The sequence below is a fragment of the Pseudopodoces humilis genome, chromosome 26, assembly GCF_049639895.1.
Source record: "Pseudopodoces humilis isolate 2021_Gansu_Grassland_sample_001 chromosome 26, ASM4963989v1, whole genome shotgun sequence".
NCBI lineage: Eukaryota > Metazoa > Chordata > Aves > Passeriformes > Paridae > Pseudopodoces > Pseudopodoces humilis.
Genome location: NC_142225.1, coordinates 2,182,568 through 2,205,795, shown reverse-complemented (window position 1 = coordinate 2,205,795; position 23,228 = coordinate 2,182,568). Strand labels below are relative to the sequence as shown.

General features: G+C 55.9%; 2 protein-coding genes across 4 annotated transcripts; both read right to left on the bottom strand.

The window, feature by feature from the left end:
• Positions 1–1,771: 1,771 nt before the first annotated feature.
• RAB44 (RAB44, member RAS oncogene family) lies at positions 1,772–15,385 on the bottom strand. 3 transcript variants are annotated; one of them, XM_014258977.2, is made up of 17 exons: positions 15,247–15,385; positions 13,734–13,976; positions 13,524–13,638; positions 13,116–13,287; positions 12,723–12,866; positions 12,331–12,421; positions 12,127–12,222; positions 11,661–11,848; positions 11,281–11,329; positions 10,897–10,991; positions 10,021–10,415; positions 5,770–6,327; positions 5,216–5,297; positions 4,769–4,883; positions 3,991–4,092; positions 3,091–3,167; positions 1,772–2,647 (listed from the first exon to the last, which is right to left on the bottom strand). In XM_014258977.2, the coding sequence occupies exons 2-17, from the start codon at positions 13,941–13,943 to the stop codon at positions 2,560–2,562; spliced, it is 2,577 nt and encodes an 858-aa protein (XP_014114452.2). In that variant the 5' UTR covers positions 13,944–13,976; positions 15,247–15,385; the 3' UTR covers positions 1,772–2,559. The 3 variants fall into 3 exon arrangements, with proteins under 3 accessions (XP_014114452.2, XP_087923345.1, XP_087923346.1); XM_088067219.1 differs by having other exon boundaries at positions 5,770–10,415; XM_088067220.1 differs by lacking the exons at positions 11,661–11,848; positions 12,127–12,222; positions 12,331–12,421; ... (3 more) ...; positions 13,734–13,976; positions 15,247–15,385 and adding an exon at positions 11,449–11,618 and having other exon boundaries at positions 5,770–10,415.
• Positions 15,386–17,638: 2,253 nt separating this feature from the next.
• On the bottom strand, positions 17,639–22,728 carry CDKN1A (cyclin dependent kinase inhibitor 1A). The gene is made up of 3 exons (XM_005530153.3): positions 22,678–22,728; positions 19,563–19,976; positions 17,639–18,852 (listed from the first exon to the last, which is right to left on the bottom strand). The coding sequence occupies exons 2-3, from the start codon at positions 19,966–19,968 to the stop codon at positions 18,803–18,805; spliced, it is 456 nt and encodes a 151-aa protein (XP_005530210.1). The 5' UTR covers positions 19,969–19,976; positions 22,678–22,728; the 3' UTR covers positions 17,639–18,802.
• Positions 22,729–23,228: the final 500 nt, after the last annotated feature.

Below are 23,228 nucleotides of genomic sequence, written 5' to 3'. Positions count from 1 at the left end.
ACCCCTGCCCCAAATCCCATGGCTGGGGCACTGAAAGCTGTGGTTGAAGATTTGTTCCAACTTGTCAGAAGCTTGTGTGGGTTCTCAGCTTCCAAGGTGGATTCATCCAAGCAGGATGGTGGTAAACGCCCGCTGCCTTTGGGCTGGTATCCGAGATCTTCCCAATCTTGGCTTGGCTGAGGCAGCTCCTCTAATTCTTGTGGAGCGCCTTGAGGAATTTCAAACAGCTTAAAAGGAAAGCACCTGATTTAAAAAAAGCATCCTGTGGTCCAAACAAGCATGCATTTCCCTCCTGCTATTAATATCCCAGGCCTTGATCCTCCTCCAAATACTCGTACAGGCATTTAATGGCTTGCAAAGGAGCGGTGCCTTTGATCCTGGAGTGGGAATGTTTGCTGGGATGTGAATTATTAAAGGTGAAAGATGCTTTCAAGTGCAACATGCTGCCCATGTTTTCCAATGTGATTTATTGCCTGCCTGGTGTTTCTCCTAGCCTGGCAATGAAAAATTCATCTCCAGGTTTGGCGGGGATGTTTGGAGTGGAGTAACTCATGCTTTGGGCAAAAACTCCATCCTTTTTTCTAGAGATTATTTCCAGGGGAATAAGACAGACATTTCTTTCTGCCTGCTGTTCTGGGAAGCCTTTTGTTTCTCCGCTCCCACTTTGGGCCCTGCTCGAGCTCCCTGGTCCTTCCCTGCAGCAGCAATATTGCAGTGGGGAGGAATTGCTGCAGCTGCTGCCATCTAATGGGAAAATTCAGCCTCCACGGCCTCAACTCTTCATTTTGGAATCAAATAAGACCATTTCTTGCACAATCCTGCTGCCACTCGGCCAAGCAGCATCTTCCATGTACAATCCCAGCATATTTAGGCAAAAGGAAAAGCTGATCTGATGGGTGGCTTTACATGGGGAAGTGTTACAGACCCAGGAGAAAGAAGTTTTTGGGTTGATCCAGCTGAAATGGGGCTTCTCTTATTATGGATCAAATTTGCAAAGTACATTTTGATTTATATTATTTTTAAAGAAAAGAAAAAATAGTGAAGGGGGTCCCAAACCATAAGAAAAAGCCATTCCAGATATCCCAAATACCAAACCCAGGCCCAGCTCTGAGCCACATAAACCCTTCCTGAGGAGCTGTTCCATCACTAAAAATATTACATAAAGAAATACAGTAAAGAGGGATAAACATGGAATAGGAGCATTAAATATATTGCATTAAGAAAATAAAGTGTTTTAATGATGGGGCCAGAGGAAAATGACTTGAGGTCAGCGGTGGGGGGGAGACACAGGGGATGGAGAATTAGGGTACAGAGGTACTGGAGTGATAAATTGGGGTGTGCACAAAAAGTAAATCATCCCTTAAAGATTCAGATGCAAAGTTGAACCCTGGCTGGTGAAGCTGATATATATATATATATAATATAATTATAGATGAAAATATATAGTGTTGCTAGAAGCTCAACTCCTGTTGTGACTCTATTTTTTCTAAAAGCACAAACTGGCTACTATTATGCTTTTCCATTATGCACATATAAATAATAGTGGCAATAAAAAGCAAACCCAACTAGGCAGAATTATATCCCCAAACTCTGCACATAAGCACAGTCTTTAAATACACCTGTTGAACTGCTGGGAATTTACATGGAACATATAAAATACTTAAATATAGCACTTGTATTCTTATTCAATTAGTCTGTATGTCTTTTTTTTTTTTCTGTAAAAATATAGTTCAATCAAGCTGTAAAAAGATTAATAAAAAACAAAACAAACTTGAAATTGTGACATGTGTTTATTTAGATTTTTCAAGCTGGATTTAAAAACAATTCAGTACTTCACAAAGAGCAGAAAGGCAGGATGCAGCAGCTTGTTCTCTGCCCAGCCTGAGATTTGCTGCAATAGTCCAGAATTCTGCTCTGGGGACAACACAATGAAAAAAAACTTCTTGCAAGCATTGATCTTCTTCTTATCATGGACAAGCTCTTGGGGCTTTTGAATTTATTTTGAGCAAAATATTCAATAGTTTCTGTTAAGCCCCATCACTGCTCACTGCCAGGATAAACCAGGGAAGGGAAAAATTAGCTTTACCATGTCTCATTGTAAAGATTTAAGTGCATTTAAAATATATTGAATATCTCATTATTCCTGATCAAATCCAATCAGATTGCAAAGCCAGAGCAGAAGTCCCCAGAGCCCAGAGCACCAACAGCACTAAACCCCCTTGTTTTATACACTTGGATGGCTTCAGGTTTTCATTTCTTCTGTCCCAAGGCTTGGGTTTACTCCCTGCTGCTTCCAGTATCATTGCAACATCTCAGACCCAGCTGGGCTCCTTTTCTGCCTCTTTTCTTGGCCTGATTTTTCTCTCTAAAAGAAAGTGCTAAAGTTCTCTGAGAAGTTTTGGAGGGCTGGTGTGCTCAGGGGGAATGGCAGGGGGTCCCCCACAGCATCCAAGGACGATCAGGCAAGGAAGACAGGTAAAGAGGAGGTGTCCAAGGACTGTTTTGATGCTTTTCTGACTGTTAGTGCAGTTTCAGATCAATGTGTGGGTTGTCTGTCCATCACCAGCAGCAGCCCTTTTTCTTCTGCAGTGCCTGTGGTACCTCTTCAGCCTTATTTTTCAATTTATCTTCACGAACTTTGAGCAACCTGAGAGAAAAGGAAGCAAATTAGCTGGGTATTTCCCCCATATTTTGTATTGCTGTGCTGTTGGTCTTGACAAGCCAACAAGAGGCTCAGCACGGCTGAAAGGAGTCAGGATCCTTCCAGGTCCATGTGATCCGAGAGCTGTGGATGCTGCTAAAAATGCCAGCCTAAATCAAATCACAGGCAGAACTTGTTTCAGTCAGGCCAGGGAGAAATCAGCAGCATCCCCAAAAGGGTTTTATTCACCTCCTTGCAATGCTGGTTGTTCAGGAGATAAGTTAGGGCACTGCTAAGTGCTCATCCCCGCATGTGCTGCCCTGAGTTTTCCCTGACATTTAGGCATGGAGTCTCTGGTGACAGTGACATCTCTGTATCTGGAGTTTAAAAAGCAGGGAGGGAGCCCATTAAGTTGAGGACAGCTGGAAAAATCCAAGCACACAGCTCACCTGATGAAGCTGACCATGGACTCAAAGACGTTGTGGCCCGAGGCAGCACTGCACTCATAAAACATGAGCTGATGCTCCTAGAAGACACAGACCCCAAATAGAAATGTAATGTTCTTGCACTGGAACATTAAATTCCCACTTAATATGGGAATAAATAGCCATGAGACAGTCCCTGTCAAGGGGAAGCAGGAGGGAATCAAGGAAACAACTCAATAACTTATTTACTAGAATATAAGGGTGAAATCTAGAATTTCTGGTTGCTACAACACCAGCTTTTAATACCAAGGAAAAGGCTGACTGTGCAGACTGAAGAATTTGTGATGCTCTCTGGTAATGGGAGCAAACACAGAGGCATAACTAGATGTTCCCAACTCTTTTGTTCCCTACCAGTTTGGGAAAATAAACATCTATCCCTCATCTCCATTTGTAAAACTGGTCCGTGGATTCTGGCCCAAATCCCATTAGCTTTAAAATTAAGTCAGTAAAGGTGAAATTCTTCTCATTCTCCTCACCTAATTTTTATTTGCCATCTATATTTGAAGAGATTAATCAAATTTTGATAATTTCCGTATCTTTAAACCAGAAGAGGGCTCAGTGGGTTTATTGTTTTTTATGATGCTGGGAAGATACTCAACACTTCACAGCAAAGACAAGCAGAGCTGCAAATGTTTTAATTTACAAACCCAGTTCCATAAACCAATTTACTCGGGTGGCGCTGAGGCAAAATTAAAGAAAAAGCAAGGCAGGGAAGGGTGAGAGATGTGTTCAGAGAACATTTTGGCAACCACTGATGCATGAGGGGTAAATTAAGGGCTTTCCCCTTTCTCCAGGTCCTCAGGTTGGTGGTGTCCATCCTTAGCTGTCCCTGCCTCGCTTGAGTGGCTGTGCTTCACCACCTACCTTGGCCAGGCATTCACCCTCCTTTGTAGGGACCTGTCTCTGGGCAGCACAGTCGGTTTTGTTCCCAAGAAGCAGAACAGCAACTCCATCCTCTGCTGCTTCCTGAGTGAGAATGAAGGGAAGATCAGGACAGCTTCAAAATCTTCCTTGAATCCCAGCTGGCCACATTGTCTCCACATGTCCTGGAACACCATGACTGACACCCATGGATTTGGGCTAATAACAAAACTTTAAATTCTTAAAATAAGTTCAACAGCATTTAAGATTTATGTTTTTTTCCTTAAATCATCTGCCCTTGTCTATTAACAGGACAGAGCACTGGATGAGTTACACTTGCAACGAATTCATTTGTTCTCAACTGCAGCAGCCCCTCTGAAGGTGCTCTGGCTGTGATTTACAGGCACTGAGCAAGGCAACATCCTATTTTGTTTCAGCATTTTTAAACACTGGCTTTGTGTCAACTAGAAATCTCTGAAAATAAGTTTTTAATAAGCTTTGAATCACCTCCCATTCCCCAGGACTCAAAGTGGACTATTATTGATGTAAAAGCAACATTTTCCATTCATTTGCACTAGTGTTTAATTGTTTAAGAGTTGATCATTACCCTACCGGTGCAATCAACAAATTACCCTGGGAAACATTGCCAGCATGCAAAAGGCATCTGCATCTGACTTAAACCCTCCACGAAAAATTATTTCATCATGAAAGCAGTGCAGAGTACCCTTTCCAAAGGGCTTGGCCACTCCTATCAGTCCCAAGAGCTTGGGACCTCCCTCACCTGGATGCAGCTGAGCCAGTAGCGCACGTCGGAGAAGGAGTACTCGGAGGTGATGTCGTACATTAGCACCACCCCGTCCGCCTTCCTGAAGAACTGCTTGGTCATGCTGTGGTACCTGTGGGCATTTTGGATGATCACCAGCATGGTCTAAAGGAGGTTCTGCCTAGGAGTGATGTGACATCCTAGTGGAAAAGGTGGGAATGCAGGTCTACAAGGCAAGCCCCAGATTTGGCTACTGTCCTGATGGCAGGGGCTGTAGGAACAGGCTGAGTGCTGGTTTTATCTTAATTACTTCCTTTATTATGCTTTATCAGATCACATACTGTACAGAGTCCCTCCTTGAGCAACCTCACCTTTGCTTAGCAAAGCCAAGAATATTCATTGCCCCTAAACTTCATAGAAAAAAAAACAACTCAGGTTGTGTCCTTAAGCAGCACAGCACCTCACCTTTCCTGACCAGCTGAGTCCCACAGGCGGAGAGCAAAGTGCTTGTTATCCACAACAAGGTTTTTGATCTGATAATCCAGTCCTGGAAGACACAAAAGAGGATATTTTGATAGTGTAGAGTTCTGCCCTGTGACAGAAGATGGACGGAGAAGAAATGTGTTGCAGGATGTTGGAGGCTGCAGCTCCAGGGGTTGGTCCCAAGTGAACCTCTGCCTTTTAGATGTGTAATTGTTGGATTTTGGGAGGGTCTCTCATCGCATGATGAATAAAACCAGGTTGGAGAAGAGAGGAGAACGGAGCTGAAAGGCAAAGCAGAGAGGAAAGCACTGGGCTGCTGTCGCTAGTGCCCACCAGGAGGAGCACCATTTCCTGCCCATGAGCATCCAGGCGTGGGGACTTGGTGGTTCTGGTTGGCCCCTGGGGACCGCTTGTACAACACGCTTGGCATGAGCTGTAACAGGATGTGGTGACCTCCAGCAGCCTGTGGGGTGGAGGAAAGGGAATTACAGCCATGATCCAAGCAAGTGCTTGGAGAGGGGCTGGAGGAGACCTACCCACTGTGGCGGTGAGGTGGGGGTTGAAGGTGTCAGCGTGCAAACGGTACAGGAACGACGTTTTACCCACATGGGAGTCCCCAATGAACAGCACGTTGTAGAGGTGGTCTGGGTCCAGGGCAGCTTTGGGACAACCCCTTGGGGCAGCTCCTGCCCCACCTGCAGTCACAGCCCCTGGCTCTTCTGGGCTGGAATCACCTTCTTGGCTCATTTTCTGACCAAATTCTTGCATCTTCTCTCTTTGACCAACACTGAGGTCTTTGCTCTGTTCTCCCAAGAGCTGCCTTTGCCACAGTGAGTTGTCTCTGAGGACCAGCCCCAGCTGATCCCTCTCAGCATCTTCTGGTCGCACTGTGTGCAGTGTTGATGCTGGTGGCAGCCCTTGCTTTGGATGCTCAGCAGGTCCAGCAGCCGTGTGCTCCGGTGCCATCGTGGGTGGTGTCTCCCTCTCTGGCTGTTGGGCCACCGTGTGAAGCCTCCCCTCATGTCCCTGTGCTGAAACCTGCTCCTGAAGCTCCCTTTGGGCTGCCTGTCCCGGAGCACAAAGCTGCCACGTATCTGGAATGAGAACATCCTCCTGCATCATTGTTTCCAGCTTTAGGGGGCTGATTTGTAACAGCACCTCGGAGACCAGGGAGGTCAATGCAGCATCATCATGGCCCTGGTTTAGTCCTACACCCTGAGTTTTCACTCCATTCCTTGCTCCTGCCTCCAGCCTCTCTCCCCGTGCCACTTCCAGACCATGAGCTCCATCCAGAGGCTTCCCCTCTTCAGGAGCCCTCTCTCCCTGCAGTAATTCCTGTTCCTCCAGAATCTCCCCCTCAGGACCAATGCATGCACCCAGATTTGCTTCCAGACCAGGGCCCCCTGCCGCAGTGACAGGCTCAGGACACAAAGCAGCCTCAGTTGGAGAGGGCATATCTGCAGCAGCAGCTCCTTCCCATGGGTTTGCAGTGGAAGATGCACCCAGATCTGCCTCCAAACCTAGAGTCAGGCTCTGCTCCCCTTCCCACATCCCAGCTACACCCAGAGGTGTCAGATCTCTCTCTGTGTTCCCTCCTGAGCCTGATTTGGGCTTCTGCTGGCCTGTGAAAAGCTGCACATCAGCATCAGTGCTCTGATGTGTGTCCAGGCTTTCAGCCTCCTCCTGTGGCTGTACTCCTTCACCAGCCCCCTCTCCCTGTTGGCCTCGTGCTCCGTCTGGACCAAGCACAGAGTCTTGTGGCAGCCCATTCTCACCCTGTCCTTGTGCCCCATCCTCCTCCTCTTCATTCTGAATGGCTCTTCCCCACTCCCCTCCCCATGGAACCCCTGGGCCTAGACCCCCACACAGCTGCACATCTGCCTGGGCATCCTCTGCTTCCCCTTCCACTAAATCTGCTTTATCCCCCTGATCCAGGGGCTGCACATCTAAATCCACACTCCCTCCCTGCTCTGTCCCTGAGGATGCAGCCTCACCCAAGGGCTGCAGATCTGCCTCTGTGCTCCCTCCTGGGCTCAGACTGAGCTCATTCCCCTCTGCAGTCAGCTGCACATGGGCACCACTGCTCTGGTCCTCAGTAGTGTCCAGACTTTCAGCTTCATCCCCTGGTTGTAGACCTGCACCAGCCCCCTCTCCCTGATCCAGGCTCACTCCACTGGGATGGGGCACAGGCTCGTGTGGCAGCCTGTGCTCACCCTGTCCTTGTTCCCCATCCTCTTCCTCCTCAATCAGAATGGCTTTTCTAGCCTCCCCTCCCTGGGGGGTTTCTGGGCTGAGAATCCCACACTGCTGCAGATCTGACTTGGCATCCTCTACCTCCACTTCCACTAAATCTGCTTTATCCCCCTGATCCAGGGGCTGCACCTCTGAACCCACACTCCCTCCCTGCTCTGTGCCCAGAGGTCCAGCCTCACCCAAGGGCTGCAGATCTTCCTCTGTGCTCCCTCCTGGGCTCAGACTGAGCTCATCCCCCTCTGCAGTCAGCTGCACATGGGCACCACTGCTCTGGTCCTCAGTAGTGTCCAGGCTTTCAGCCTCTTCCTGTGTTTGCATGTGTTCACCTGCCTTCTCTCCCTGCCTGTCCCCTGATCCCTGCAGGTGAGGCACAGGCTCATGTGGTAGCCCGTGCTCCCCCTGTCCTTCTGCCCCATCCTCCTCCTCCTCCAGCTGAACAGCTCTTTTACCCTCCCCTCCCCATGGGCCTCCTAGGCTGGGACCCTCATGGAACATCATATCTTGCTGCACATTCTCTGCCTTCCTTTCCAAAAACTCTTCTTTATCCCTCTGATCCAGGGGCTGCACATCTAAATCCACACTCCTTCCCTGCTCTGTCCCTGAGGATGCAGCCTCACCCAAGGGCTGCAGATCTGCCTCTGTGCTCCCTCCTGGGCTCAGACTGAGCTCATCCCCCTCTGCAGTCAGCTGCACATGGGCACCACTGCTCTGGTCCTCAGTAGTGTCCAGACTTTCAGCCTCTTCCTGTGCTTGCATGTGTTCACCTGCCTTCTCTCCCTGCCTGTCCCCTGATCCCTGCAGATCAAGCACAGGCTCATGTGGCAGCTCACCCTCTCCCTGTCTTTGTGCTCCGTCCTCCTCCTCCTCAATGTGAACATTTGTTTCAATTTCTCTTCCCCACAGGACTCCTGAGCTGAGACCCTCTGATAGCTGCGTATCTTCCTGGGCAATCTCTGCCTCCCCTTCCACTAAATCTGCTTTATCCCCCTGATCCAGGGGCTGCACCTCTGAACCCACATTCCCTCCCTGCTCTGTGCCCAGAGGTCCAGCCTCACCCAAGGGCTGCAGATCTGCCTCTGTGTTCCCTCCTGGGCTCAGACTGAGCTCATTCCCCTCTGCAGTCAGCTGCACATGGGCACCACTGCTCTGGTCCTCAGTAGTGTCCAGACTTTCAGCTTCATCCCCTGGTTGTAGACCTGCACCAGCCCCCTCTCCCTGATCCAGGCTCACTCCACTGGGATGGGGCACAGGCTCGTGTGGCAGCCTGTGCTCACCCTGTCCTTGTTCCCCATCCTCTTCCTTTTTCTCTTGGAGCTGAACAGCTCCTTCCCCCTTCCCTCCCTGGGCGGTTTCTGGGCTGAGACCCCCCCACAGCTGCAGAACGGCCTCCACCAGTTCCAGTGCCTGAGACTTAACTGGGAACAGCCCACATTTGTCTGGGCTGCCCACAGGTGTTTCTGCTGGGGAAGGACCCTCACTGTTCACTGCAGCAGCCCCCATTTCTTCTCCCAGCCCTACCTCTGGTTTCTCCTTCTCCAACTGCACACCTGGATCCACACCCCCTCCCTGCTGTGTCCCTGGGGATCCAGCCTCATGCCAGCCCTGCAGATCTGCCTCCACCTCTGCCAGCAGCTCCACGTTGGTGCTGCTCTGAGCCTCCATCAGTTCCACATCTGTTCCCTTGCAGGAATGATCCACATCTGCTCCTCCTTGGCCGTGGGTGGGTGGCACAGCCACTGCCAGTGGCTCCAGAGAGCCTGCGCTCCCTCTCCACCCTGCACCTCCCATGGCACACTCACCCTGCAGCTGCTGCTCTGCCTCTCTGAGCTCTGCTTCCTCCACCTCCTCTTCCTCACCCCTGGCTCTGCTGCTTCCTGCAAGCTCAGCTTGGGCTGGCAGCACCTCCAGTGCTTTGGAGTCTGTGGTCTCTCCCCAGGGCTGCACCTCTGTCCTGGCACACTCTTCGTCCAGCACTCCTGGGCCAGGAGCCACTGTCACTCCAGGGACACCACCCCCATGGGCTGCTTCCACTTGTGCCTCACCCCAGGATGGTGGCTCTGGTTCCAGGTGCTCTCCCAGCCCAGTTTCCAGTTTCACAGGGAGCCCCAGTGCTGGGTCAGCCCGTTCCTGCAGCACTGTGCCCGGCTCCTGAACACCCTCAGTCCTGCCTGGCTGCTGCTCATCCATGGCAAGGCACTGTCCTGCTGCCACGCCCTCCTGCCCAGCCTCAGGTGGTCTCAGACCTGCCTCCAAATTTTCTCTCAGGCTTATCTCCACTTCCTCAGCTTCTCCCAGGAGCTGTGGTTTTGCCCAAGCTGTTTTTTCCTGCAGCCACCCTGCTCCCTCCACCTCCATCAGCACCTGATCTCCTGCCTCCATGCTCTCTCCCAGATGCTCAGCCACATTTAGCACCATCTCCTCCACACCAGCACCCTCTCCTTGCAGGAATAACATCCTCTGTGCCTCCTCTGGGCTGTCTCCCTGCTCTGCCCCTGGCTCCTGAGCCGTGCAGTGCCTGGCTCCTGTGGACGCACCAGCCTGTGTCACATCCAGAGCACGAAGCTCAGCTGTGGCTGCTCCCTCTTGCAGGTCTCCTTCCAGCAGCTCATGATGGACATTTCCAGGGAGGGTCTCCTGCAGGACCCCAGGGGTTGTTCCATGGGCTGTGGCTGCCTCTGGCCCCGTTTGGGGCTCAGCATTGTCCCAGGGGTGGCAGGGCGTGTCTGCCAGGGCAGGGGATGCTCCCACTGCCTGTGCCTTCAGATGTTTGCTCAGAGCTGCTATTGCATCATTCATCTCTCTTAGCAAAGAGCTTTGGTCAGAGACACCTTCCCCTTTCAGAGATTCTGGGAAGGGGTCCTCTTCTGCAGAGCTTGCTGTCCGTGGGGCTCCGGAAAGGTTTATTTCTGCTGGCAGCATTTCCCAAACCCTGGAAAGGGCAGAAAATGGGGGTGATGAACCAGCTCCCAGGTCAGGCTCCAGCTCTCTCCCATTCCCAGTCAGTCCCAGAGGGTCCCTGATCCCTCACCCCATCCCTCTCCAAACCTGATTCTATTTCCCCTCTGGGTGCACTTGGAGTCCACACAGGCAGCAATGGGAGCAAGGGAAAGGGGGATGCACACACAGGCAGCCAGACCCGGGGCTGCATCCTGGCCTCTTCCCAGTACCCAGACTGACATTATCAGACAGGAAAAGGCAACTCACAACCAGGTACAGCAAGTTCCTGAGCCAAAGGAGGGATGAGCTGGGATAAGAGGTGTAAGCTCCAGGGTGAGAGATGAGTGGGTGGGAGAGGAGTGCTCAAAGGACAAAAGATCATTGTTTGCCTGGGGAGGGTGGAGGGAGGGCCTGGGGCTCAGCCCCAGCTCACAGACCCCAGGAGCACACATGGGAGCAGCAGGACCCCTTACACTTGGTGGGTGCTCTTGGCTTTGCTCTCGCTGCTCTGGGATCCCAGCCTGATCCTCATCTCGGAGCGGAACTGCTCGCTCTTCCCAGGACTCAGCTGTGGGGAACAGGGTGGGAAGAGGAACACTAGGTGAGGGAGAATATCCACCTGGAACAATGTGGAATTCTTCAGCAGGGATCCAGTTGTACCCACCCAAAATCCTGGGGGTACAAAAAGTAAGGTGCTGCAACCCCCTCCCTTCCCAAACATCTGCACCAGCCCTGTTTGAGAGAGCTTTTAGGGGAGGCAGTGCTGCAGGAGCACCCTGTGCTCTTGAGCTCTTCAGCAGTCCCAAAAGGAACAGCACAAGGCCCTGGACACCCTGCCCTGTCCCCAGCTGCAGTACCTGTGGGGACATTGGCACCTCGATGGGTAACTCTGCCACCACTCTGTCCCTGCAAACACAGAGCGCAAGAGTCAAAACGGGAGCTCCATCCTCTTCACCACATCCACCCCTGCACCAGGGCTGTCAGGGTAGTGAGAGAGCAGCAAAATCCACAATCTTGGATCAGACCTACTGAGCCCTCCTGGCTGAAGAACACCCCCATCTCTCTGGCACTGCCCTCCAGGGACACATGGTGCTGATAGTCCTGCCTTTTCCTCCGAGGCTTTGCACACCAAACCTTGATTAACCTGAAGCACCATGATGGCTGAGGCCCATCCAGCTCATTCCCCATCCAGGAAGAAATGATGTGTGTGGGGACACAGGGTCACTCAGCTGCTCACCCGGGCTCCCCCATGTGCTGCCAAACCACTGTAGCCCTCATTGTCCTCAGGTGGCCCTGGGTCTGCTGCAGCTGCTGGTGCAGGTGCTGCAGGTGATGCTCCAGTGCCCGGTTACTCTGCTCCAGCTGCCGGTTTTCTGTGCTGGTGACCTGCTGGGAGCTGTGGAGGCTGTGGCAGCGCCGCTCCAGCTGTGGGATGGCAACCAGGACACTCAGAGCCCACCAAAATCCCCACACACAATAATTCTAACCTCCTCCTCCTGCCCCGGGGCTGTGACACCCCCGTCCCCTGAGGATGGTGGGTGGGAAACTCAGCTTGTGTCCTCTGGGGATGGAGGGGAGTGTGGGGAGGGTCCTGTGTGACAGGGTGCTGGGGACACCCCGGGATCAGCCCTGCAGCACCGTGGGGTTGTTACAGCACAGCCCAGAGACCCCTGACACACAAAACGGGGTTGGGTCCTGCCCACCTCCATCTGCGCCGTGACCAAGCGCTGCACCTCCCTCTCGCTGGCATCCAGCACTCGCTGCAGCTCCTCGCCCTGCTGCTGGCTCCGGGCCACGCTCTGCGGTGGCACAGGGACACTGGCACCCACTCGTCCAGCTGCCGAGGGGGTTTGGGGTGCTGGGTCCCCCCGGCACGGACAAGGGGGACAGGAGCAGCAGGGACCCACCTCCTGCTGCAGCCGCAGCTGTTCCTGCTGGATCTGCTGCTCCAGGGCCTCGCAGAGCTGCTGCACGTCCTTGTCGTGCTCGGCCACACGCCTGTGGCGACAGTGGGGTGTGAGACCCCGCTACAGGGGGTGCAGGACCCTGGGAGCCCACAGTGCCCTCGGGAGCCTCAGGCTGCGGCTGGGTGTGCCCGGAGGGTGTCACCCAGCACGGAGGTGTCCGGCAGTCCGACCCGGCCCTTTTGCCATCCCATCCATGACTGTAGAGGGAGCCCGACCCCAAACATCAGCCAAACCTCTGCTCCGGCCGCTGGTGGATATGCTGAAAGCACCCAGGCCCTCCAGGGCCCCATCCCTGTCCCATCCCTCCTGTCCTGTCCCCTGGGGTGACTCACTTGTTCAGAGTCAGCTCCAAAGCCTCCTTCTCGCTCCTGGCTTCTTGGATCCGGTGCCTCATCTTGGCCAGGAAGTCCTCCAGGTTGTCCAGCAGCTGGGGCTCATCCTGACGGAGTTTCACCCAGAGCTGCCAGATCTCCTGTCTGCAGGGAGAGGTGTTTTGGGGTGAGCATCCCCCCAGAACCCCCGAAACCAGGCCAGCTGAGTCATTTAACTCACACATTTTTGAGATGTGCGAGGACCGATGAGCACTGGGGTCACTGGGACCCTGCTCCTGTGCTCAGGCCAAGGTATTCCTGGGCTCCCTGCCTGTGTGGAGTCTCCTGCCCCAAGCCTTTCCCCGTCTATCCATTGTGCAGGACACCCGTGGGGTGCCCAAGCAGGGCACTTACTCTTCAGAGAAGTTTTCTGTGCCCAGCTGCTCCATAAAGGCAGCGAAGTGTCTGCGCTCCTCGCTGTTCCCCCCTTCCAGCGCCGGGGTGGGGAGGACCAGCCGGACCCTGCGGGACGCGGTCTTCCGCCGCCGGTGCTCCCTGGAAGCTGTTTGGGAGCTCAGGAACTGCCCTGCTGACAGATATCCCAAATCCTCAGTGCCCAGGCAGCAAAGCCCAAACCCCAGCGCTTCCCCCTCCACGGCTTCAACAAAGCGGTTTAGCACAACAGGGCCCCGCAGCAGGTGAGCCAAGGGCTGAGAGCTGGTCACGGGGAGGATTCATCCCATGCCACGCTGCAAAGGCAGCGTTTCACATCCCCAGCAGAGCCCCAGGACTGTGACCAGGATCAGCCCGGGCTGCACTTACGGAGCCCGGCCGTGAACTCCTCTGTGCCCAAGCGCCCGGTGCCAGCTGCATCCAGCCCATCGAACACCAGCTCCAGCTCCTCCCTGCTGCACGGCAAACCTTCCGCCTGCAGCTTCTAAAACCAGAGCAAATCAGGGTAAAAACCCACCCGTGACACCATCTCCAGTCACCCTGGCAGTGCTGGACCCCAGGAGATGCCCCCATCCTCACCTGCACGTCCGAGCGGGTGATGACTCCTGCCTGCTCCGTGGCCCGGTGGCTGAGGAGGTGCTGCACCCTCTGCACTATTTCAGATGCCCACGGTGGCTCCTCACCGGGGCTGGGCGCTGGTGCTGGGGCCTCCCTGGAGCTCTCAGGCAGCTGCTTGCGCCGGCTGGAGCCCAAGCGCCGGCCCTTGGCGGCCGCCCGGCGCTCAGACATGGCGCTGTCCTCACCACACACCTTTCCTCCAGCCTGGTGGAGAGGGACCGAGCTGGAAATTCATTTTGCTGCTGTCCAGAACCCAAAATTGCTGAGGAGGGTTTGCAGCAGGAAGGGAAGCCCTTATCTCCGAGTGCATGGTACAAATGGAGCCTGGATCAGCGGCAGCTGTCCCAGGGGCTCCCAGCCCAGCTCCCACCTGCTGAACAGCTTCTCCTGCCACCAGCCAAGCACCCATCCCAAATCTCCCTGTGCTCTTCCCTGGCTGTGGAGGATGCACAGGGCACCAGAACCAGCAAAGGCCACCCAGGAGGTGACACAGCCAGGAGGTGACACCAGCAGAGGACCAGCGGAGGTGATGCTGGAGGTGTGAGCAGGAAGTGCTGGTTCCACCTGCCTTCTCAGAGCTCAGCAGCACCTTTTAAAATTCCTCCCCCAGTTTTCACAGCCGTGAGTCACCTCCGGGCACAGGGCACAAGGGCTCGGGAGGTTTCCATCACGCTGCTGCTCGCCCAGGCTTGTGGGGCCTGAGCTGGGCACCCCCAGTGCCCTGTCCCCATGGTGGGTGGCCGTGTCACCAACAGCCACCATGCCACCCCCAAGAGGGGCTGTTCTTTGCGTGGCAAAGCTGAAACTCTGAGGGAAGGAAACCGCAGCCATGGGGAGCAGTGACGCAGAGCCGGGGCCATGCTCGGTCTGGCTGAGCCCAGCTCTGCACTCCCAGCCTGGGGAGATGCCAGCTCCTCCAGCCCTCTGCCCCCTCCTTTTGCCATGAGAAACAGATCCTGCTAAATCCCAGGTACGGGGAACAGGGCCCAAAACCAGCCCCAACCCCTTGAAGCCAGAGGGTCTTGTGGAATTGCTGGAGTCCCACAGGACCAGAAACAGCTTTGTGGTGGTCCCAGCCTCTAAGACAGCAGGAGTGGGAGCTCCTTGGGGCAGGGGGGTTACTTAAGGCATGGAGAAGCCCCTGGGTACCTGCCCCAGCCCCAGGGCAGGTGAGCTGAGCCTACCACATGATGGAGGCACTGAACAAGCAGGGGGTTAGGGTGGGGTGGGATGGGATGGGAATTATGCCCCCCCCCTAGCCAAGCAGGGCCCCCCATGGCATCACCAGCTCTCAGTGTCCTCCCTCCACAGCTCCCTGTGCTGCTCCCAGCCCTCAGAAAGGGACAGCCACAGCCCCTCACAGGCAGCAGGAAATCCCCTTTGGATCACCAACAGCAAGAAAAACCTTTTATTTCCCTCCCTTTTCTACTTCTTAAGGTGATGCCTGAGTTATCCCCAGGGCAGCAGGACTTACCCTCCCCACGTGCCAAGAGGGATCCTCAGTTGGAGCACACGAGGCCAAGGGGCTCCCCAGGCCAGGGGGTCTCCAGTCCCACCCCGAGGGTGCCCGAGCTGCCCCGTGGCCCCGCTCTCGTCTCTCTTACTCAAGGCACTTTCCGTTCTGACACTCAACTGCCGGTGCTCACACATTTCCTGTTTGCTGCGCTGCAAGTGGGGTGTGGGAAGGACCCATCAGAGGGTCACGCTGCCCCCAAAGTCCTCAGATCCCAGGGCAGCTCTGCAAAGGCACTGCCAGTGCCATCGGGAAGGGCAGAAAAGTCCCCACCCTGTCCTGGTTTGCAATAGTCTGGGCCTGGGGGGTGTTTGGAGTGGGGGGAAGAACAGCAGACGAACAGCAAATGTTATTTTTAAGACTCCAAATAACACAAAATACAAGATTAGTTGTAACCCCCGGATTTTAACATCCTGCCAAAGACAGAACAACCTGAAAATACCCCCCTGTGGAGGTTCTTTTGCCCCAGAATTTGAAGATGTTCCCCCTGTGCTGTTCTCTGATGGTTTTATAAGGCTCCTGCCAGAATTATAAACTTGGCTTTAAACCCAGCAGCAAACCCACTGCCTGCCCGTGGGCTGCAAGCACTCAGCTTCATGAGGGATCAGATGGACCACAGGCATTTTTCCTGCCCTTTAGCTGCAAAATGTGAAGAGAACTCAGGCAGGAGGAAACACTGCTATCTCTAGGGCATAATTCAAACTAACACCCCCTGGCTCAGAGCAGATCTGAGCCCAGGCTTGCAGGGCAGGAACTGTGGGGTAGAAGCTGATGCCCCGACCCTAAACTGGTGAAATCCCTCACTGGGAACCAGCCACACCCTGCTCGTTTGCTGTTTAACCTAACGGAGCTCGGGTCCATCCACTCCATCAGGGCATTTATGGGCCAGATAAAAGCTTGGCTGGTTCTTCTCCACACTCTGGGCAAAGCTGGTGCTGCTTACCCCAAACTGAAGCATTCCTTTGGTCAGGCTGGGGGCCTGACTGATGTAAGCGTGTCCTGCAACCCTCTGCAATGTTCGTCGCTGCACACAAAAGGCTGGATTTGGGTTTGCTTCCCCCAAGGATTTGAGGAGAAAAATTTCCCTTTTGAAGGGAAAACCCTAAATATCCTGGGAGAGCTTGATTTGTGCCCTCTGCCCAGCAAGACTCTGCCATCATGCTTCCAGCACCGGGACCAGAAGCAGCCATGGGAGGGGCACAGCCCAGGAGGGAGGGTAAGACCCAACCCCAGTGAGATGCTGGAAGGTGTTAGTGAAAGGGGTTTGAGCATGGACAAGGGAAGGGAACCACCTGACCCTTCCCCTGTGGGGGTTTGACCATCCCTGCTCTGTGCTGAGGCTGGGCTGGGGAGCAGCAGAACACAGCCTGGGCTGAAAGTGGGAAGTTTCCATCCATTCCCCAGCTGCAGGGAACCCATCACTGTTTTGTGTCCCCAAGCGGAGGGGACACAGCCCTGGAGTGTCCCAGGGACTCAGAACTCAAGCCCTGGTGCCCAGCTCCCTCTCCCCAGAGCCACAAACACCGACAAGGGGGTTTCACTGATTCCTTTCTCGTTTCTATTTCTCATTTCCTTCATTGTCACTGCTCCTGGCAAATGGGAGGGGACAGCAGAGGGGAGCTCCTGGCAGCAGCCAGGGGGCTTTGGGAGGACTGATGTAAGGGGAAAGATTACAGGGGCTAAATCTGTAGGGTTTGACTCAGCAGCAGCTCAAAGGCTGAGTGTGTGTCAAGGGCCACAGGCCTGCGTGGATGTCACCCCACACTCCAGAGAAAGGCAAATGCTTTAGGGAGCCTCAGCTGAACAATGACAGGAGGTTGTTCATTGCCATCAACTTTATTTTCATCTGGATCCTCTGCAAATCAGGTCATTTCTCACATTGACCAGACCCTGAGTCTGCATCCAAGCCTTGCTCAGGGTCCTCCAAGGAAGCAGCCAGTGGCAGAGACATCCCTGACTCCCAGGGGATCTCAGTCCCACCCAGGAAATGCCACTGCACATTTCTACCACATGCTCTTGTGTCCCCATCCCACAGCCTGGGTCACCCTTGTGGGCCCCTTTGAAGGGCCAAGGGAGGGGAGCAACTTGCCCATGGCCAATGGCCACTTGCACCACAGGACAGGGTCCCAGAGGGGAAGGGGGAACGATGGGGACAACAGAGGAGCCACTGTCATACAGGGGTCCTGCAGGGCCATCCCACTGGCACCAGCCACTGTCATCAGGGAATGGGGTCAAGCACAGAGGTTGTGGCAAGGATTTATCCCTCTTAGCCCCCACAGAGGGATCCACAGCCCCTGGAACACCCTCCTCCCCAGCCAGCCCCTGCTCCAAATCATCCTCATTAACCCAGAAATCCTTTGCACAGCTGTTTATTCAGAGTTAACACTTACAGACAAACAGGTATTTCCCCTTTCCCCACATACACTTAATAGCATTATTTTAAATATAAATAAACATTTAGTGCTGGGAGCTTGGCAGCTTCACCGACAGCAAAGTGCATCGTGGTGCAAGGTGGGAGATCAACCCTGTCCCTTTCCTTCCTGGGACCATCTTGCACCAATTTCCCGAGTCCAAATCCAGCAGAGCAGGAGATGAACCCCATGAAAGTGCTGAGACTCATCCTTCAGTGCTGGAACTGAGCAGCCTCTGCTCCAGGCCATCCCCTGGTGCCAGAGCAGCACCAGGTGCGGTCCTCTCCCCGCCAGCCCCAAAGAAGAAAAAGTCCAGGAAAACAAGCTACAATTCCTTATTTCAACATCATCCCTGCTGCTGAGCAGGGCTTCTTCCTAGAGGAGCCCAACAGAGCCGGAGCAGGGGCTCCCCAGCCTGGTGTCAGTGTTGAGGGAGGCAGGGATGTGGGCATAGGCAGCACCACTCAACAAGACAACAAGTGGGGTTTGGGGCCAGCAGAGTGCAGACGATCCCAGGGGCAGTGCTGGTCCCCCGGTGGCTGTTCCTGCTGAGTCACTCCAAGGAAGGGCTGTCCAGGGAACAACTTCCTCTCCCCAGAGCCCTGGAAGGAGCAGCCTCCACATCACCCTGCTCCCACACACGGACAAGTGCTCGGGTCCATCCTGCTGGGGCACAGGGCCACCCACATGTGCCAGCAGCCAGGGTGCCCCAGAGCTCTACAATCCACACCAGTGACTTTTCTTGAAGGTATCTGGTGCCACCAGGTGGTTGGGACACAAGTGTCCCCCTAGGACCGGCCCCTAGGCAGGGGATGGAGCACAGCTGGGCAGCAGGATGGCACAAGGACGGTGTTTGGACCCACAGGCACAGGGCAGAGGATACTTTTCTGCAGGCAGGGCAGTGCCTTTATCCCACCTGGCCCATCTCAGTCCTTCTCCAGCCCCGTCGTGGGGCTCCTCCTCTACATTGCACACAGTGAAGGTCCCTCAGGACCCCAGAGCTACTCATAAATAGGGAACTAAAGACTCTACATTGCTTTGTACAGATAGCACAGCACAGGCTGGGGGAGCCACGTCCCCCCGGCGTTGGCAGCTGCCCCAGCGAGTCACGGCCGGGGCCGCGCAGGGACGATCCTCCGCTTGGCACTGTAGAAGTCTGAAAGGAAGAGGGAAAGGGTTGGAAAGTGTCTCCAGCCCGCTGGGAGCAGAAGGAGAGGAAGAAGGACATGTCCCCAGGAAGGCACCCCAAAATCAGCCCAGCTGGATTTCACCTTCAAGCCCCCATGCAAAGCTGCTGGAGAGCAGAGATGTAAATCTGAATTATCTCTGCTTGTCTCATGTACAGTTCCACTCCAGGCCCTGACCATGGAGGATAGGAAGAAATTTTTCACTGTGAGGGAGGTGAGACACTGGCACAGGCTGCCCACAGAGGTTCTGGATGCCCCAACCATGGAAATGTTCAAAGCCAGGTTGGATAAAGGCTTTGAACAACCTGGTCAGTGCCCATGCGACTTTAAAGAAGATCTTTAAGGTCCATTCCAGCCCCTAAATATTCTGTGACTCTGTGGTTGGGTCAGGCCATTGGAACTGAAGATGATGAATTTGGGGGCATCTTCAGCTATAAAACCCACAGGCCCAATGCCAGACCCCTGCACAAACCCCAGCAGCCAAAAGGCACCCAGCTGTTGGCCTCTTTCCCTTTGGCAGATGGGCTCTGCTTCCCTAGGAGAGATCCACAGAGAGTGGGACCCCTCCCCATGCCCAAGAACCAGGCAGGGCTCTGGTACCCAAGTCCCCTCTGTCTGTCCCTGCCATGACATCAGTGCCACCAAGCCCCCAGGGAGCGACACCAGCCCCAGCGCTCACCTTTGATCGTGGTCTGCCCACGTTTCAAGCTCTGCGAGGAACCAGCCTTGTAAGCCTTCGAGCTCTGTTGAGACTCCTCGGGGCAAATCCTGCCAACATGGTCCTTGGGGGGGACCCTGTGGGCCAAGGAGCTCCTGCTGTCACTGCTGGTGACAGCCCTGACCAGGCTGTGAACCTCCTGGGGCGGCTGCTCAGCCACGAGGATCCTCTCCCACTTGAACGGCCCTTCCAAGGGAGTCTCTGTCTCAAAGTCGAAGTTCCAGCGCTGCTGAGCTTCTTCCAGCTGCTGTCTTATCTTGTCCTCAAAGTCATGCTGGAGCTGCTCGTGGTCCACAGGGCCAAAGAGGTTCCTGCACACCTTGCTGCTGCACGGGGTCTGCCCAGCCCTGCTCTGGGACAGCGGCATCGTGGCGGCTGCGGGGAAACCAGAGCCAGTTACAGGCATTGGGAGGGCAAGAGCAAACACGGGAGAGTGTTGGCCACCAGGGCAAAGCACGCGGTAGCCAAGGTGGGATGAGCTGGGCTGGGTCTGCACTGAGGCAGCCCAGAGAGGACTGACACATCTCGACTCTGACTTTGGAGATTTTAGCAGAGGCTTGAGCATGGCTGAGGTCAGACACAGCCCAGTGCAACACAGGAGGGTGGGGAAGGTGCAGATGTCAACATTCCCTATTCCTCCTCCAGCAGGCAAAGCCCTGCCAGGTCAGAGCATCCAGCGCCTCATGCTGCCACAGGCCCCACTCAACACTCCTCAGAGCCACACCAGAATGATGCTCCCCTGGTCCCCAGACACTGCCCAACCTGCTCATTCCCACTTCCATGCAGGCAAGGGCAAGTTGGCACACGGGCAAGTGAAGCAACAGGATGTTTTTCTGGCCAGTTTCTTCATCTCAAGAACCCAGACCCAGTGGTAAGGAAACCTTCAAGCAACTGCAAGAACATGCCACAAGCTTGACCACTTTGTTAACCACCCTTCTTATCTGCAAGGAGCTCTTGGGTAACCAGAAACAAGACCTTGTTTGTTTTTTTTCAAATCGGTGCCAAAAGCCTTGACCTTCCCAGTAAATGACAAAGCCTTTCCATCCAAGCAGTCCTTTCCCTGACACACGTGTGGGGACAGTGGACCCCTCACTACACCCCCCACTTATGAGGAACCAGAATGAGAATTGTTAAGGCTGGAAAACACCTCCGAGATCGAGTCCAGCTGATAAGAGTCAGCACTGCTCTGGGATTTGAGTTTTCAGAGCTAAGGCTTACTCCCGGGGGGACAGCCACACTCATTAAATCAACTTTAAAAAGGAAGATTCATAGCTCCCATTTCCCACCTAATCTGGGACTCCCAAAGCCAGGCCACAAAAGATCCTCCCCATCCCCAAACTTCCCCATGAAGTGAGTTCTCAGCCTCCTGCAGGGAAGATTTCACCCCAAATTCAGCACCTGCAACCCCTCTGGATTGCCTGTGCCACACTATCTTCCCCACATTCCACTCCTTGAAGCAAGGAACGACTGGATGTGACACTCAGAGCTCTGGTCCAGTTTACCAGGTGAGGATCGGTCAGTGACTGGACTCGAGGATCTTGGAGGTCTTTCCCAACCTTAATGATTCAATGATCCTGTTACCAGGCATGGGACAGCACGGTGTGCTGGTGGGCAGTAGGGAGTGCCCAGCCTGGGGCTGGAGTGCTACGTTCAGTTCCTGGGGCCACCCCCGTGGGCACCCTGTGCTCAGACTCAGCATCCCCGAGTAAAAATAGAAATCCAGCTTCCTATCTCCGGGCAGTCTGAGCACACTGACAAGGGTGACCTCACTGCCAGGCAAGTCCCAGCATGTCCAGGCAAGTCCGGGCAGGTAGCGGGAGAGGGACACGTTCCGTCACCCTGATCAGACACCCCCAGCCCTCCCCGCCCGCGTCACGAGCCGATGTCCCCATCCTCAGGTCACCGACGCGACTCAGGTGCCACCCTGGAGCCTCAAGATAACACCGCACCCTGAGTCACGGCTGCGGATTGCCAAAGCCACCAATGGGGGAAGGACCGGGGCCGGGTCATCGTCCCCTCCCATGGCGCTGCTGCCGCTTCCAGCGACCTCTGCCCAGCAAGAGCCTCGAGGCTCCCGGCCGAGAACCCCAAGATTTGGGCGAGGAAGCGGCAGGTGCACCGCCACATCAAAACTTCTTCCAGCCGAGCCGGGTGATGTGAGCACCCCTGGGGGACACCCAGCGGGGCTCCACAGACACCTGCGACACCCAGGACCAGTCACACCAGTTCGGGGAAGGCTGGGCTAGCAGGAGGGGCTGAGGAGCGTGCGGGAGTGGCTGAAGCCGCTGATGCCGCGCAGAGAACGGCCGGCTCATGGCACCGATGGGCCCGGGGGGGCTGGCACGGGGGTGGCCGGTCCCCGCCCGGCCCGGCCGGGGGCTCGGGGGCGGGGCCGCGCCCGCCCCGCACCCCGCCCTGCACCCCGCATCGAGCACCCTGCGCCGCACCCCGCATCGAGCACCCTGCGCCGCACCCCGCATCGAGCACCCCGCATCGAGCACCCTGCCCTGCACCCCGCATCGAGCACCCTGCCCTGCACCCCGCATCGAGCACCCTGCCCCGCACCGCGAGGGGGCGAGCGCGACTCAGACCGGGGGCTCCGCACCGCCAGCCCCGGCACGGCCAGCCCCGGCACGGCCAGCCCCGGCACGGCCAGCCCCGGCACGGCCAGCCCCGGCACCGCCAGCCCCGGCACCGCCAGCCCCGGCACCGCCAGCCCCGGCACCGCCAGCCCCGGCACCGCCAGCCCCGGCACCGCCAGCCCCGGCACCGCCACCGGGCGCGGCCCCGCTCTCTCCCAGCGCTGGGGTTGCGGCCCCAGGAAGAGCCGCCCCCGCTACGACGCTTTCCCCGCTCCAGGCACCGGGACTGCCCGGGGGAAGCGGGGCTGCCCAGGGAAAGCGGGGCTGCCCAGGGAAAGCGGGGCTGCCCAGGGAAAGCGGGGCTGCCCAGGGAAAGCGGGGCTGCCCAGGGAAAGCGGGGCTGCCCAGGGAAAGCGGCGCTCGCCCTCTCTCCCCGGCCAGCGAAGGACCGGAGCCGCCCGGCGCTGCCCCCGCCCGGCTCCGCCCGCACTCACCGCTGTCTCTCCCCGCGTCTGTGGGTGCCTGGCGCGTCCCCGCCTTTAATAGCGGAGGGCGGGGCAGGGCCGGGCGCCGGCCCCGGCGTCGCCCGGGATTTCCCTCCCGCCCCGCCACGGACCGGCCCCACGGCAGCCGCCCCACTCCTACCGTGCCCCCTCACATCCCCCGCCGCTTTCTCTCCGTTCTCGGTGCCGGGAACGTGCCCAGGGGAGACCCGGGCATGCCAGGACCATGGGCACCGGGACCCCCTTCCTAGGGAGGAAGATACAGGGATACAGGGACCCCCCCCTCCTTGAGGAGTGCAGGGACGCCCCTATAACAGGAGATGGAGGGACCCCCATTAGGGGATAGGGGGAACCCCTTCCTAGGTGGGTGTAGGCACCCGGCATCAGGGACCGGAGGGAAACAGCCAGGAGATACAGGGCCCTCCTTCGTGGGAGGTGCAGTGATCTCCCCCAGCAGGGAATACAGGGACCCCCCCCCCCCCTCCATGAGGAAATTCAGAGACCCCCTTCCTAGAGGGGCAGGGGACAGGGAGACGCCCCCA